The sequence below is a fragment of the Pinus tabuliformis genome, chromosome Q (assembly GCF_031772625.1).
Source record: "Pinus tabuliformis cultivar Carrire ecotype Pingquan chromosome Q, CPIR1, whole genome shotgun sequence".
In the NCBI taxonomy this organism is placed as follows: domain Eukaryota; kingdom Viridiplantae; phylum Streptophyta; class Pinopsida; order Pinales; family Pinaceae; genus Pinus; species Pinus tabuliformis.
Window position 1 is genome coordinate 1,115,757,191 of NC_142296.1, and position 14,858 is coordinate 1,115,772,048.

General features: G+C 35.5%; 1 protein-coding gene across 1 annotated transcript; it reads left to right on the forward strand.

Annotated features, from left to right (window-relative positions):
• Window positions 1-529: 529 nt before the first annotated feature.
• Window positions 530-2,185, forward strand: LOC149223421 (gamma-glutamyl peptidase 5-like). Its single transcript, XM_089383288.1, has 4 exons — window positions 530-998; window positions 1,238-1,393; window positions 1,509-1,676; window positions 1,855-2,185. The coding sequence occupies exons 1-4, from the start codon at window positions 627-629 to the stop codon at window positions 1,948-1,950; spliced, it is 792 nt and encodes a 263-aa protein (XP_089239414.1). The 5' UTR covers window positions 530-626; the 3' UTR covers window positions 1,951-2,185.
• Window positions 2,186-14,858: the final 12,673 nt, after the last annotated feature.

Genomic DNA, 14,858 nt, shown 5'->3' on the forward strand with positions numbered 1-14,858 from the left:
TTACAAGTAGTTTCATTGGTTGTGATCTTTAATTGGGATTTTTTTGAAAGTTTACCTGTTTATTTTTGGAATCTAATAATTTGCAGTGGATTCATTGAAATTACAGGTTTGACATGTGAACTCTTCACAATTGAAGTGCCTCAGATTTCTGAAAGTGCCTAATCCATATATGCAATCAAAAAAATCAGTTTAACCAACACTAATCAAAATTTAACCACAAACCAATTTTTTTCCTCAGATTCCAGTTAAAAATCCCTAAAACTTTTAAAATATCACACTTAAAAACTACTCCAATAACTAATAATTATTGGATAAGAGCATCGATTCTTCGTAATTCAAACCATTACATACGAACCATTTTACACTTATACCTCTGCGTCACAATGCATACGTGATCAGAATTTAAAAAACATCCAATGCTAATTATATTATAGTTGAGGGTAATTGGAATTTAGATTTTGGAATATTCGCGAGTTTCGGTAAAACGATCAATCCCTGTGTCCATAAATTCTCTCCCTTTCTGCCTTTCTTCTCACAGGTCTCTCCATAAATTCTCTCCCTTTCTGCCTTTCTTCTCACAGGTCTTTCCCGATCTTGTCAGATAGACTCCCCTCCCTATTCTTACAATGCTACTCATCTCGGCGTCTCCGGATCCAGAAAAAGCATGGCAATATGTAGATCTCAAAATGAGGATGGGTAAGAGATTCGGCATTCTGTTGTGTGCTCCAGATCAGCACTATGTGAAGAAAAAATATGGAGGTTATGGTGGTCTCTATAAAAGCTTCTTGGGCGAGGCAGGGGAAACGTGGGATTTTTTCAGAGTTGTAGATGGCCAGTTTCCTGATATGGAGGATCTCTACAGATATGATGGATTTGTGATCACTGGAAGTCGTTATGATGCCTTCGGAAACGATGCATGGATCTTAAAGCTCTGTCATCTGGTGCAGACATTGAATACAATGGGCATTAAAATACTTGGTATTTGCTTCGGTCACCAGGTACTCTAATCCATTTTCCTTTTTTTTCCGATAATATTATATGTTTTTAAGTTGTTCATTTTACCAATCTAATTTCTGATTAAATTACAAAATATGCCAATCTTTACAAACATATCATAACATGAAATTCAAATCCACCACATGACCTACACTAACTTGAGTGACAATGTTATATTTATTTATAGTGGCTCCAACCCTATATTTAATTATTCACAGGTTTCTTGCGCTCTCTCATGTAGATGTTGTGTCGAGCTCTGGGAGGAAACATTGCAAGAAATTCAGCTGGATGGGATATTGGCTCGAGGAAAATTACAGTTTCTGATAACTTGTCGGCAAAGTATTCTGGTTTAAAGATCCCTTCTGTGATTAGTATCATTGAATGTCATCAGGACAAGGTATGATCAAGTCTTTATCGTTTCACCAAAGCAAAATGTCAAGATGACAATTATAAATGTCAAGAGGTTGATTGAACTACTATTGAATTCTGGCTAAACAACACTGTTTGAACAGGTGTGTGCAGTTCCTTTAGGCGCAGAGATACTGGCTTCTTCAGGGAAAACAGAGGTTGAAATGTTTTGTCTGGGTAATAATATACTGGGCATCCAAGGCCATCCGGAATATACCAGTGACATCTTGTTCAGCCTCATAGATGGCCTGTTGGATAAAAATCTTATTCCTGTAAGTAATATTAAGCTGAGCAGTTGTTGATACTTTTGTTACCTCTGATTACTCCTGTTTTTCCTGATTAATTGTAAGATTTATATTAGCACAGAAGAAAAATCTGCAACAAAAACCTTTATGTTAGTCTTGTCACTGGGTCTAGATGAACATAACTGAACAGTTCTCATTTTTTCAGAAAAAGATGAGCGATGAGGCCAAGGCTTCTTTCCGAAAAAACCAACCTGACTCAAGCTTGTGGCAGAAAATTTGCAAGGCATTTCTGAAGGCATGAGGCAGAGCAAGGAGTATGTGCCAACACCTAAGGGTGGGATCTGGGTCTTCGGCTTATAGCTGGCACTGTTAAATAAATTGAAACTGGAACTGCTTAGAGTCCGAATCTTTGATGCAGTTTCAAGATAAGAGCTTAAACCCCACATGTAACATAAATAAATATGCCAGGACTCTAACTATATGTTATGTTGCATTCTAGCATATTTAAGAAATTGTTGAAGTTATGTTATGTTGCATTCTAGCATATTTCAGAAATTGTTGAAGGTATCTGCTCTATTTACAATTAAGATATTATTAGTACTAGATTAACAAACTGTTTCTATTAGTTGTGGTCAAGTGGGAAAATTTACTTCACATTTCTCATGGTCCAAATCCTAGCAAAACTATGTTAAAAAAAATACTACCAAAAATTTACTCGACCATTCATATGGGAGGGAATTTCTCACAAAAGTTCTCCAGAAATAGCGAATATCACCAGCAAAATTAATCCAAATTTTTGTTTACAACTCGAAGCCGAAACTAATCTCAATGCGAAAGCGAAATTAAAATTATGATAATCACTCTCCAAACTCAAAACAAATATAAATTAAACGTGAATGCAAAATTATGAAAATTACTGTGCAGAAAGTGCAGCGAAAACTAAAGCTAAGGGCGTAAAATGATATGTGCCCCTCATAATAACTTCGAATATTTTGGTTGTCTTTTTTTATTAAGGTTGAAAATTTATTAAAATTTAGTTGACAAATGACGAATGCAGTTTGAATTATTATTTTTATTTAATGGAAATTATTTTATTTGGAATAATTTAACTACTCCACTTGATCGGTTGGTGATTTGTAAGAGGATAGACTTTCACTCTTATAAGATATCTAAGGAATAGTATAAATGAAAGATAGAGAGGAGAGGAATAGAGGAAGGGAAGGGTTTGATCAAGGAAAACAAAAACAAAAGCAAAAAAATATCAAATGAGAAATATTAAGTCAAATTTCCTCTTCTCAATCTTCATTTTAATTTTTTCCAAAATCCTAATTTTTGTCCATAGAACCCCTCATAATCTACTTTGGAGTCTACAATCCAAGCATTAAAACAAATTACAAAATCCATTATAACAAATCTCATCAACCACAAATATTAATATGTTTAATATTAAGTGACTTTTCAAATCTCTATTTGTCTAGCCCTATGAAAAGTGTCATTGGACAAGACCTGGTAACATATCTTGCACGGGATCTCGGTGCACCCTTCTTTTGACAATTTATCGGCCTCAACCTTTTGTTCCAAGAATATGTGGGAGACCGAGATCCTAAAAAAAGGCGAAATCAGGGACCTGATCCTATTCAACCAGTGTGAAAGGGATGGAACCTATAAGGTGGGTCGTTGATTTGCCCACTTGAAAGTCACCATGGAATCTCCAAACACATCATTCTCGGCAATGTCCAGCCACTCCGACAAATAGAGGATATCCCAAAATGCTAGTAACTTTGCTCTCGTATTAGAGTCGTTGCCCTTGCACCATTTAAACATATAGAAATCACTAGACCTCATAACAATCATCATCCCGCTTCCACATCTCATTGAAGATGATGCCTCATCAAATAAGCTGACCGAGAACATGTTACATATATCCTTCATAATAATGCATATTTTTAGTTCCTTATTTATCACATGGCCCTTCTCTAAAAAGAACGTAGATATCTTAATGCTAGAGACCCTCATTTCTTTCTCCTTTTGGTTAAAAATCCTAGCATTTCTTGCTCTCCACGTGCCCCATATTATATAAAAAGGAAGAGATCTATATTCCTTGTTCTCCACTAACCACTTTGATAGGAAAGCACCCATCGAGGGTTGATCCCACGTCGCATATATATGGAGAATACCTAGAACCTCCTTCTAGACAACAACCACAAAAGAGCACTTAAGAAATAGGTGGTTTATGTCTTGCCAATATAATTGACATAGAGTGCACCTTTCAAGCCCCATAAATCCTCTCTTTAGTAGATTTGTCTGTGTGAGGATTTTATCATGGACCACCAACCAACAAAAACATTTCAACTTTAGTGGGATGTCCCACTTCCATGGTACTTGAAACCAACCAATCTGAGGATCCAATGACTACTCCTTAAATAAGAATGAGTGCATTTCTTTGACTATAAGTTGTCCTTTGACCATATTGTCATTCCATGATAACCAATATTCCTCCTCGGTTAAAGTAATACCTTTCATCTTAAGGAGGAGAATGCATGTGTTCCACTCATTAGCTAAATCATCAGAGAGACCTATGACTCCTACCTCTCTCCAAGAATTGAGCTATACATCAGGGCCTTTATCCAAGTAAATATCCTTTATTCTGAAATAATCTTTGCAGTGTAAATGGGTCAAAAGGGAAAGTGACAATGTATGATTTATGGGCATAACTTTGTTGGCTTCCAAACCAATCTTTTCCTTCACTCCATTTCCAATTACCCATCTTAAGTTACCTAGAAACCATGGATTTTTTTTCATTAAGCTCCTTCTGGACATTGACGCCTCCTTTTTCTTTGAAGCACCTGCCCTTATCCAAGACACCAAAGGCTGGTTCTTCAAGTATTTATCCATGATTAATTAGTGCCAAATGGCGGCACCTCTTATGGCCCTCCACAGGTTCTTTATCAACAGTGCGCAATTGAATCCTTCCAGATCAATGATGCCTCAAATACCTAATGACACCTGTCTGGACAGAGTTTCTAATTTCACAAGGCATATTTTCCTCTTATCCTCTACACTAGCACATAGAAAATTGGCTATGATAGACTTTACTCTCCAAAGGATAGCTTTTGGAAGACTGACAATGTGCATCCACTAAATAGCTAGGTTTTGTAGCATTGCCTTAATCATTACTAGATGGCCCCTCAATGGCAAACATTTGATTGTCCACAATCCTAGTCGCTTCTCGAATTTCCACACCAACGAATCCCAATATTTGTTCTCGTAATAGTTTGGATTTATGAAGAAGCCAAGGTATCTAAAGCTTCAATCCAACGAGTAAGACTTAATCCCAAAGAGGTTTTAAATCTCCTTAATCTAGGCCAATTCCTTGTCTAATGAATACAGAGCAAATTTTCCTTTACTCAATATGAGACCCGAAGCTTCCCAAAATCAGATAAGATTTGATAAAATGCCTTCCATTCCAAAATGGCCCCTTGCCCCATCAAAAGAGCATCATGAACAAACATTAAATGAGACAAAGTAATATATTTGGATAACTCACAACGAAAAATAATCTCCCTGGAACTTGCCTCCCAAATCCTCCTACTAAAATTATCAATCACAATCAGAAACAATAGAGGAGACAGAGCACATCCTTGTCTTAAACCTCTTTTCACCCAGAAGAATTTTTTCGAGAGCCCATTTATGATTATCACCAAGCATGTTGATGAGACATATGCCATGATCAAATTTACCATCTGAGATCCAAACCCAATTTTGAGTAGAATTGGCCTAAGGAGCTCCCAATCCACACAGTCATAGGCTTTGATAAGATCTATCTTTAGTAGACAGTCTCCAAACTAGCTACATTTGATAGAATGTGCACATTCTTGAGCAATAGTGACGATGCCATGGATCTATCTTTATTCCAAGAAGCCAAATTGTTTAGAAGTTGAATGCTTCAATAACACAGGCTTTTTATGGTTAGGTATTAATTTTAAAATCACTTTATATACCAAATTATAAATGGATATAGGTCGATAGTCAATGAAGGACAAAGGATTTGCAACCTCAAAAATGAGAGAAATGAAAGTAGAGTTTATCAATCTTGATTTTATGAAAAAACACCTAGATTCCTTGACCATTGTGTATAAATCCTCAATCATGATGTTCTAAAAGTGTAAGAAGAGCTCCACGATCCAATCTTTTGGTCCTAGGCTCTTTTCTTTTGCCATAATTTTCATAGCCCCCAATACCTCTTCTTTGGTTACTAATACCTCCACAAGCTCTCTCACCTCATCATCAATCATCTATAGGAAGAGATTTAAAATAGATATCTAATTGTCAGTAACCTCACCATCTGGCTCTATATAGTTGACTGAAATACCAGAGCACCTCCCTTTCAATATCCTCATGAATGGATAAGGAATTTTCATCATCATCTCTAATGATCCAAATAATGTTATTTTTCCTCCTATAGGATGACTAATTATGGAAGAAGCAAGTATTTTTGTCGCCCTCTGTGACCCAACACGCTTTTCTTTTTACGTGCCAATCTTCTTCTTGGTCCAATAGAATCTTATTCTTTCTCCCTTCCAATGCTATAAGCTTATCCTTTGTAGATGTTGATAAGAGATCCAAATTTTTCGGATCAAATAAATGCTTCATTTCCAAGTCCATTTCCAATAATTCTTGAATCATTTTCTCTTTATTAACCCTTTCCCAATGCCTCACTACCCTCTTTAATGTCTTGAGCTTATGACAAATAGATACCATAGTTGAAACCTTGGTCCCTAGATTCAACAAGAGCCAAGTGCTACAAATAAGATCAATGAAAATCATTTCCTTTAACGAGTTATGGTTGAATTTCAAAGAAAGGGATCTCCCTTTAATATCTCGCTTCCATTCCAAAAAAATAAGAAAATGATAAAATATCATATAGAGAAGTGTCCATGTTTTCAGATACTCCAAGCAACCTATCAATCCCAATTGCATAAAAAAATATATCCAACCTTTTGGAGATCCCATGCTTCTAGATCTTCCATTACTCCATGTAGGCCCTAGAGAAGCAAGATGAATATACACTAGCACCTTTTGGGAGAAAATATCATTTGGAAAAGTCCCCAAGGGATACTCCTTATTGCTCTCTTCGTTTTCTAGAGTGAAATTAAAATCCCCGACTACGATCAGAGTGTTAAGATCTAAGCCTCGCATCCCCAAATTTTCTTCATGTCCAAATATGGAGCATATATATATTTATAATGTGTAGAATCCTCACAACACCTCTCTGATAACCAATCAGTATGATCCTTGCATCAAAATGAAAAGCTTTTACATTAAGAAAATTTCGAGTTCCACATTGCAACCATGCCTCTTAACAGTCTGGAGGCATTGGTCGCACAAACAACCATTGGGGATATTTATCAATAAAGCATCCCATGCTAATTCCCTGGTAATCATATTTCCCTAAAGAAGAACTATATCTGGGTGGTGAATCTTGATCCAATGTTGGAGGGATCTATGTTTGGAGGCCGATTCCAAACCCCACACATTCAAGGAAATAATAATCATTAAATGGGGTGGTCTTCATCGGGTGTATTGTTGGAATATTAATTCCTACTTGACTTAATTGTGACATTTTATGTAAAGAGTCTATTCCTATTCTATAGGTGTGGCTTCCCTAGTTTGGTGTGCGGTTGATATATTCTCTCAACTAAGAGATTGTGTGTCCAAGATTGTTTTCCTATCTTGAGACAATATTCCTATATATATGTAATATCATATTTCATTAATGTGTGATAGAGATTTCCTTATGAAATCTTGACATGATATCAGAGCTCGGAGGGCCTCGCCCCTCATGGGCTTGGTCCATCTTGGGCTGAGGAAGATTAGCCCATCATGGGCTTAGGGAAATGAAATTAGTATTGTGTAATGTGTTTATGGTAATAATTGTCCATCTATTGTGGATCTCGACGTTTCCTTTAGCGCTGATCACAGAAAGACGTGCCTGTCTATTTTTTAAGACCTATTGACTGTTTTTGCAGTCTCCATGCTTTAGTAGGCAAGCAAATAGAAAATCAGAAGAGCCTTCCTCCCGTGTTCTTGATCGAGGTGGTGCACAGCCCGTGTGCATCTACGGTGTGGTGGATAGTCGTGGAAGCGTGTGGTGGATCGTCAGTGTGTGAGCATCATCAGATCGCTAATTTGGAGTCGCTACAATTCCTCTATAATTCCTCTGTTTATAACATGGTGTGTCGATCGATTGAGATCACAACTTGGTGCGAGAGTCGTGTTACATCTCAATTGTGATCAACGGTGGATATGTGCTATCTTAAAGATCACTGCTATGAATAATTGACACACCAAAGTGGCATGCCCGGTGGGAGATTCATTGAGATTCACCCAGAGGTATTTATATTATGATTTAGTTTAAATATATACGGCTATTGAGGCTATTGATAGACTCGTGGGTGCAAAGAAAGAGGAGCTAGAAAGTAAAGTTTCATCCCTTGCTACATAAGCAATCACTGACATTGCTACATTTTTTGATATGCTACATGATTACGCATAGTGGGTGTGGTTAGGCTACAAATATTTAAATGTCCATGGAGAATCCTTCAACCCTTCTTTCGATGGATTCAAGCGCCCACAAAGATTGTGAAACCACCAAAAAAATGGTAGTTTGTAGAGCCCCTGACATTACCTGTGGAGATAATCCCTTTTCCATTTGGCCAAATGATTCCTCTGTGATTGTGTCCTTGGAGAAGGATCACTGGTGCCTGCCTACGGTTCAAGCCTGCGTGAATCTTTAAACGCTGAGACCAGTTTTCTTGAAGTGAGCCTATGACTGGGCTTTGTGAATTGGATCTGCCGACGGTGATTGTGGCGTGTTGTACACTGCTTGTGCATTAAGTTGCTGGAACCGTGGATCCGTTGTGTTGATTGGTGTAGCCATTTGAAGTTTTTCGGACCATAAGGTACCACTGAACCAGCATTCAATCATTGAGGAACATACACGCTATGTTTCAATCCACTGAAGAGTTAGTGTGGGTAGCGTCTCCTTGTGAGAGTTGCCTCACTATTTGGACTTCCACTATGCTGCAAATTAGTATATGCTTGGTAAAATGAATTTTTTCTTGAATTACTTTTAGTTTTATAACTTAGACATGTTGAGCCTGATCAACTTAACATGTAAATGTTAATTGTTAGAACTGATCACTCTAACAATTGTGAATTAAAGCTGGAAAGGTTCAAGATGAAGATACCAAGTTTGGATATGTTTTTTTTTAATAAATTGGTGAAGTGTGACCTTGGGAGTGGATATTAGTTGGGTGATGTAGCAATAGAAGGACAAACAAGGTAAAATATTGTGTTGAAATAAAGCAGACTCATAGTATATGTCACATACATTAGTAAAAAAGTCTAGGATATTTTGTAGTGGTCGGTATGTACCCGGTAACTCCAAGAGTTGGAGTTGTGTTGTAAGCATTGTAAGGCATGTGTATCCCCATACAGTTCATGGTAATCTAAAAACCACTTTGTATTTGCAGTGTTAGTTTGTGGTAAGCCAGAAACCACATGTAAGAGTGAAGTGGGACAAAGATTCCTGTTGGCATGGTTTAGGGTTAGCCAAGAAAACCCTTGGCCTGGTTGAGTCGGGTCTTTGGTGAGCCTTAGTGGCTGGAGTTCCCTAGTGGTAGGTTTGTGGCTCAGAGTGGCTGGAGTGCCTTAGTGGCAGATTTGTGGCCCAGAGCGGCTGAAGAGACTTCGTGACTATGTTGAGCCTTCATGGTTGAGTTTAGCCTTGGTGGCTAAGAGCCCTTGGTGGCATGGTTGGGGGTGATCCGATAAAACCCAAATCATGGTTACGGGTAATCCGATAAGACCCATGATGATGATATTGGAGGGGGATTTACATGTAGTGGCATTTAGTTTGGCTAACTATTGTCACACATTTTTCTGTGTTGGAACTGGCCATTCCAACAATAGATAAATTGATTTATAGGTACAGGTACATGTATGCGATTATAATGGTTGACAAAACCATGTATGAGAAGGACATCCTACAAGACTAGCGGTTGTAGCAGTTGGCACCCATGCATTCCGGTGGATGGTTGCTCCTTCATATGGACATCAACATATTCTTTTATATTTGACTACAACTAGACTTTGCAGATTGATATCGAGACAAGTACTCATTAACGGGGTGTGTTGGAATATTAATTCCTACTTGTCGCAGTTGTGACTTTCTATGTGTTTGAGATATTCTCTCAACCAATAGATTGTGTGTCCAAGGTAGTCTTCCTATCTTGAGACAATATCCCTGTATATATGTAATATCATATTTCATTAATGGGTGATAGGGATTTCCTTATGAAATCTTGACATGGTAATCTTTTATGTTAGACCACAACTAGACATTGCAGATTGATATTGAGACAAGTACTCATTAAGGGGGTGTGTTGGAATATTAATTCCTACTTGTCTCAGTTGTGACTTTCTATGTAAAGAATGTGTTCCTATTCTATAGGAGTTGATTCCCTAGTTTGGTGTGTGGTTGAGATATTCTCTCAACAAACAGATTGTGTTTCCAAGATAGTTTTTCTTTCTTGATACAATATCCCTGTATATATGTAATATCATATTTCATTAATATGTGATATAGATTTCCTTATGAAATATTGACATGTATTTTCTCTAAGGACCCGGATATCAAGAAGAGCCATGTCAATGTGCCTGACCATAATGCAAGCAAGCTCTTTTTTATTTGGGAGTGCCTCTAAGTGGGCATCTAAATAGGAAACGACATGGATAATCAAATAGGAGGTGTCCAGTCTCATGGCAGCATAGACAGTGGAAAGGAACAACCAAATAATCTACGCATTGTCAAAAAGAATATGGTCCCCAATAGAGATCGATCTCAGCTGGAAGCCCTCCCAAAAATGCTAGCCAATCGAATATGAAAACACAACACTACAACATGGGAATTGAAGCAAACTATATCGACACCCCAACTCCTTATACTTCACCTGCCCCAATAACCAATGGACCCAAACAAACAAGGACTCATAATCTGCATAAAGATGATGAATACATTGATGCATTCAAGTAATTATGCTTAATTTTCTTTGGCATTCAAAATTTGATGATGAGGATTAAAAGTGTATACAAAGATTGAAATCATTTAAGTTGTTCAAGTTGGAATTTCTTTCTTATCAACATAAATACTAGTGCAACCATATGAATTAAATGGCTCTCAATGATGAATAGGCATCAAAACACTTATCTTATGATACATCTCACTTTACCAAAATTAATAATTAACTAAATTATAACTTTATTTTAAATTGTTGCTATTATTATTATTATTAATTAAAAAATAATAATATATGAATTAAAGATAAATACATTTGAAAAACATATAACATGATGTTTGACCATGTAGATTGACCCTCAGTATATCATGAAGATTCTTAATTTGTAAATAGGCTTTGTTACAATACCATGACTTACTATTAGCACATGACCAAAAATAATAACTCATGTTCATATGACATTTTTTTAACTAGTGCAGCCATATAAGTTAAATAATTTGTAAATGTAGATAGGCACAATCCATAATAAGCATAAAAACACTTACTTCAACATATATCTCAATTTGCTAAAATAAAAAATAAAAAAATTCATAAGAATTAACTAAAATGTAACTTTATTATTATTATTATTATTTAAAGGAAATGGTTATATATTGCATTAAAAGAATCTAGTTTGAAGACCAAAACCTTGTACATCATAAGCCAAAAATTCTTCTTCTAATGTCCAAAAGCTCCAAGAAGAGTTGACACAATTTACCCTTGACCACATAAAGTTATTCTAAATTGATTTTCTTCATACATTCTCTAAAAGGAACCTACAAACACTACATATTTGCAAAGCATAAAAAAAAAACTAACAATTGGGTAAATCACTATATGTTCTCCATAAAATAACCAACCTAAGCTTCATTTTCTTCACAATCAAGCTGAGAAGAAATGACATCCTAACCGTCGATGGAGTCAAGGCTACTCTCCTCGTGCTGCTCTGGAATCTTGTGCTTCTCCATGATATCCTCAGTTGCTCCATCACAAACCCCATTAACATTGGCATCCTCTGCCTGTGCCAGGTTTCCCATACAAAAGCTCAACATTTTATTTTCCAATTGCAGATTATCCATCCTGACCCCCAAAATTCCCATTCTCTGATTTAAGAGTTCACAGAGCCCATGATTCAGTTAAGATCATCTCTTCATGCCTTGACATCAATGCAATGAGAAATTCCAGAGCACCCGCCATTTTAACTAGCGATATGCCAATCTCTTCCTCTACAATTTCAAAATCGTGTTCAATAAACTTGAAGTTGTGCCAAACCTATTAACAAACTTGACAAATTATGGCTCTAATCCCTAACTCAATGCTTCCATTCTCATTCTAGTGTTCTATATATACCGTCAAGCTAACTTTCATTGATTTGAATCCTTTGCATTCGTCACTAATTTCATCTCGAGCCCTAGATACCAATCATTCAGGGAAATCAAAGACCATAATGGAAAGATTGCAATCTGAGGCAAATTCCAATATGAGCATAAATATCACACATGCAAACTGTGTCTCGAATCTAGGAATAAGGGCCTCCCACATTCGAAAGGTTTTATTTACTGTATTTCTCTTCTCTGTCTATCCTTTATCCCACGTAGCATGATGAACACTGCCCAAGTGGTCGCACAAGAACATCCCTTCATGATATTTAGAGGTCACCACAATGTTGAGGATATTAAGATGGTTTTGAAACAATGCTTGTCTGGTATTGCTTTTGTATGCAAATCTCCTTCATTTATCTTTAACACACCTTTTTCTAAAAGTGATCCTTGATTAGCCAATGAATTTTCCATCGTGTTAAGGTTTCTCTTAAAATGGAAGAGTTCAATTAGATCAAATTTATCCAATAATAATTTAATTCAATGCAAAATAGAAACTAAGGTTTTCTAATCATTTTCTTTAACTTATTCACTTCCTGGATCACAATCATTGATTTGTTGAAAACCATCAATTAGAAATGTCCCTTAGAGTAAGCATTTCCAAGGCTTGTCACGGAGTTAAATATTCAGCCTATTTGTTTGTAGAAATCCCTAATCGTCAAGAAAAATTAAATCTCAATTTCTTTGTTGAGGTGAAAGATAACCCCTCTCGCTCTTAGGCTCATAAGATTATTATTATTATTATTATCATTATTAATGATAAAAATAATTAATATATAAGTTAAACATATATACATTTACAAAAAACATGTACTAAAATTCTTAACCATAGAGATTCATGCACACTTCATCATGGATATTTTTAATTTATAAATAGGATTTATTACATTAACATTGGCCAATTCCATGGCTTATCAATATCACATGCCCAAAAAACCATAATTCATTTCATATGACACTTGTTCATCTGACATTTTTGTAATTAATAAATTTAATTAAAAAGGGAAAAATGCATAATTATTTTGGATGAACATTTTTTTAACTGGTAAGGCCATATAAATTAAATGGTTGGTAAATGTTGATAGACATCAATCCATAATAAAAATCATAACACTTACTTCATCATACATCTCAAATTGCTAAAAAAAAAAAAACTAAACTATAAATTTAGCCTACGGGGCAGCTTAATTGATAATCGAAGTATTATGTAAACCATAAATTCAAGGTCCAATTCCTTGAGGGTAAAAAAATAAAAATAAAATATAACTTTATCTTATTATTATTATTATTATTATTATTATTATTATTATATAGTTAAACGTATATACATTTTAAAAAAGCATGTAACAAGTTGCTTGGAGATTCATCCCCACTTGATCATGGAGATTTTTTACAGTTCAATGGGCCAATACCATGGCTTATCAATATCACATGGTCAAAAAATCATAACTCATTTCATATGACATTTTTTTTAATTAATTAATTTAATTAAAAGGGAAAAAAACATAACTACTTTGGAAATAAATTTCAACCTTTGATTTGTACATACTACTAAGGATATTTTAGAATATTCTATGGAGGGTAAATCCATACCATCCACCTAATAATTATTGATAATTAAATTAAAGTTCTAGAAGCACAATTCTAAAATAGATAGGTCTATTAGCATAATTAATCAAATTAATTAAAAGTAAAAAGAAAAGCATAACTACTTTTGAGATAAATCCCAACCTTTTATTTGTGACTACTACTAAAACTATTCTAAAATATTTAGTGTAGTCTAAATCCATACCATCCACCTAATAATTATTGGTAATTAAATTACAATTCTAAAATCTCCATGTAGTTCAATTCTTGGAACACTTTATTTACTCATGACATGTTAGAGGCAATTCAAACATAGAAATACAACAATCCACTAAAAACTAAAAATAATAATGATTTAATTAAAATATGGAAATAAATAAAACTCAAGCATACATTCAATTTAAATGGATGGTGAATACCTATAGGCATCAATATGTGATAAGCATCAAGACACTTACCTCATGATACATCTCACGTTACCAAGACTAAAAAAATTAACAAAATTATAACTTTTTTTTGTAAATCAACATTTTTCTATTAATTCATGTCAATGTTACATCGTGAGGAGCTCCATAACAAAAAACTACAAGCCTCAATTCTACTAGATTTATTGGCCCAAAGATAGAAACAAAACCACATTACAAATAAACAGATAACTATATAAGTGCAAATGGATTTCCCAAAATGACCAAAAAATCCCAAGAACATGACAACACCCAATTTTCATCCCTGATAAGGAAGGAGAGATGAAGTTGGGTTGCCTTTCCCATTACCTGGTGATGTAGGAGGGAAAAAAGCATCATGGAAATGAGCTTCCATGTGCTCTAATCTACCTTCCATTTTGGCAAACCATTCATTGATAATTTTTTCCCCGTGATTGAGGGAGGCCAACTTGTCCAACATTCGACACTGATTTTGTTGGAGGTCATTCAAAAATCCAATAACCTAGTTCCTATCCTCATTCCAGACCTGAACTAGCTGATCCAATAATCATGAAATTTGTTGTAGGCATTCGTCCAAAGAATCAAAAGGGGGAGGCATCTCTATTCTTCTTGGAAAATGCACCCATGGAGGAGAAACCTCTTCTTCTAAGTCTCAAATATCTCCATGATGGACTTCCCCGT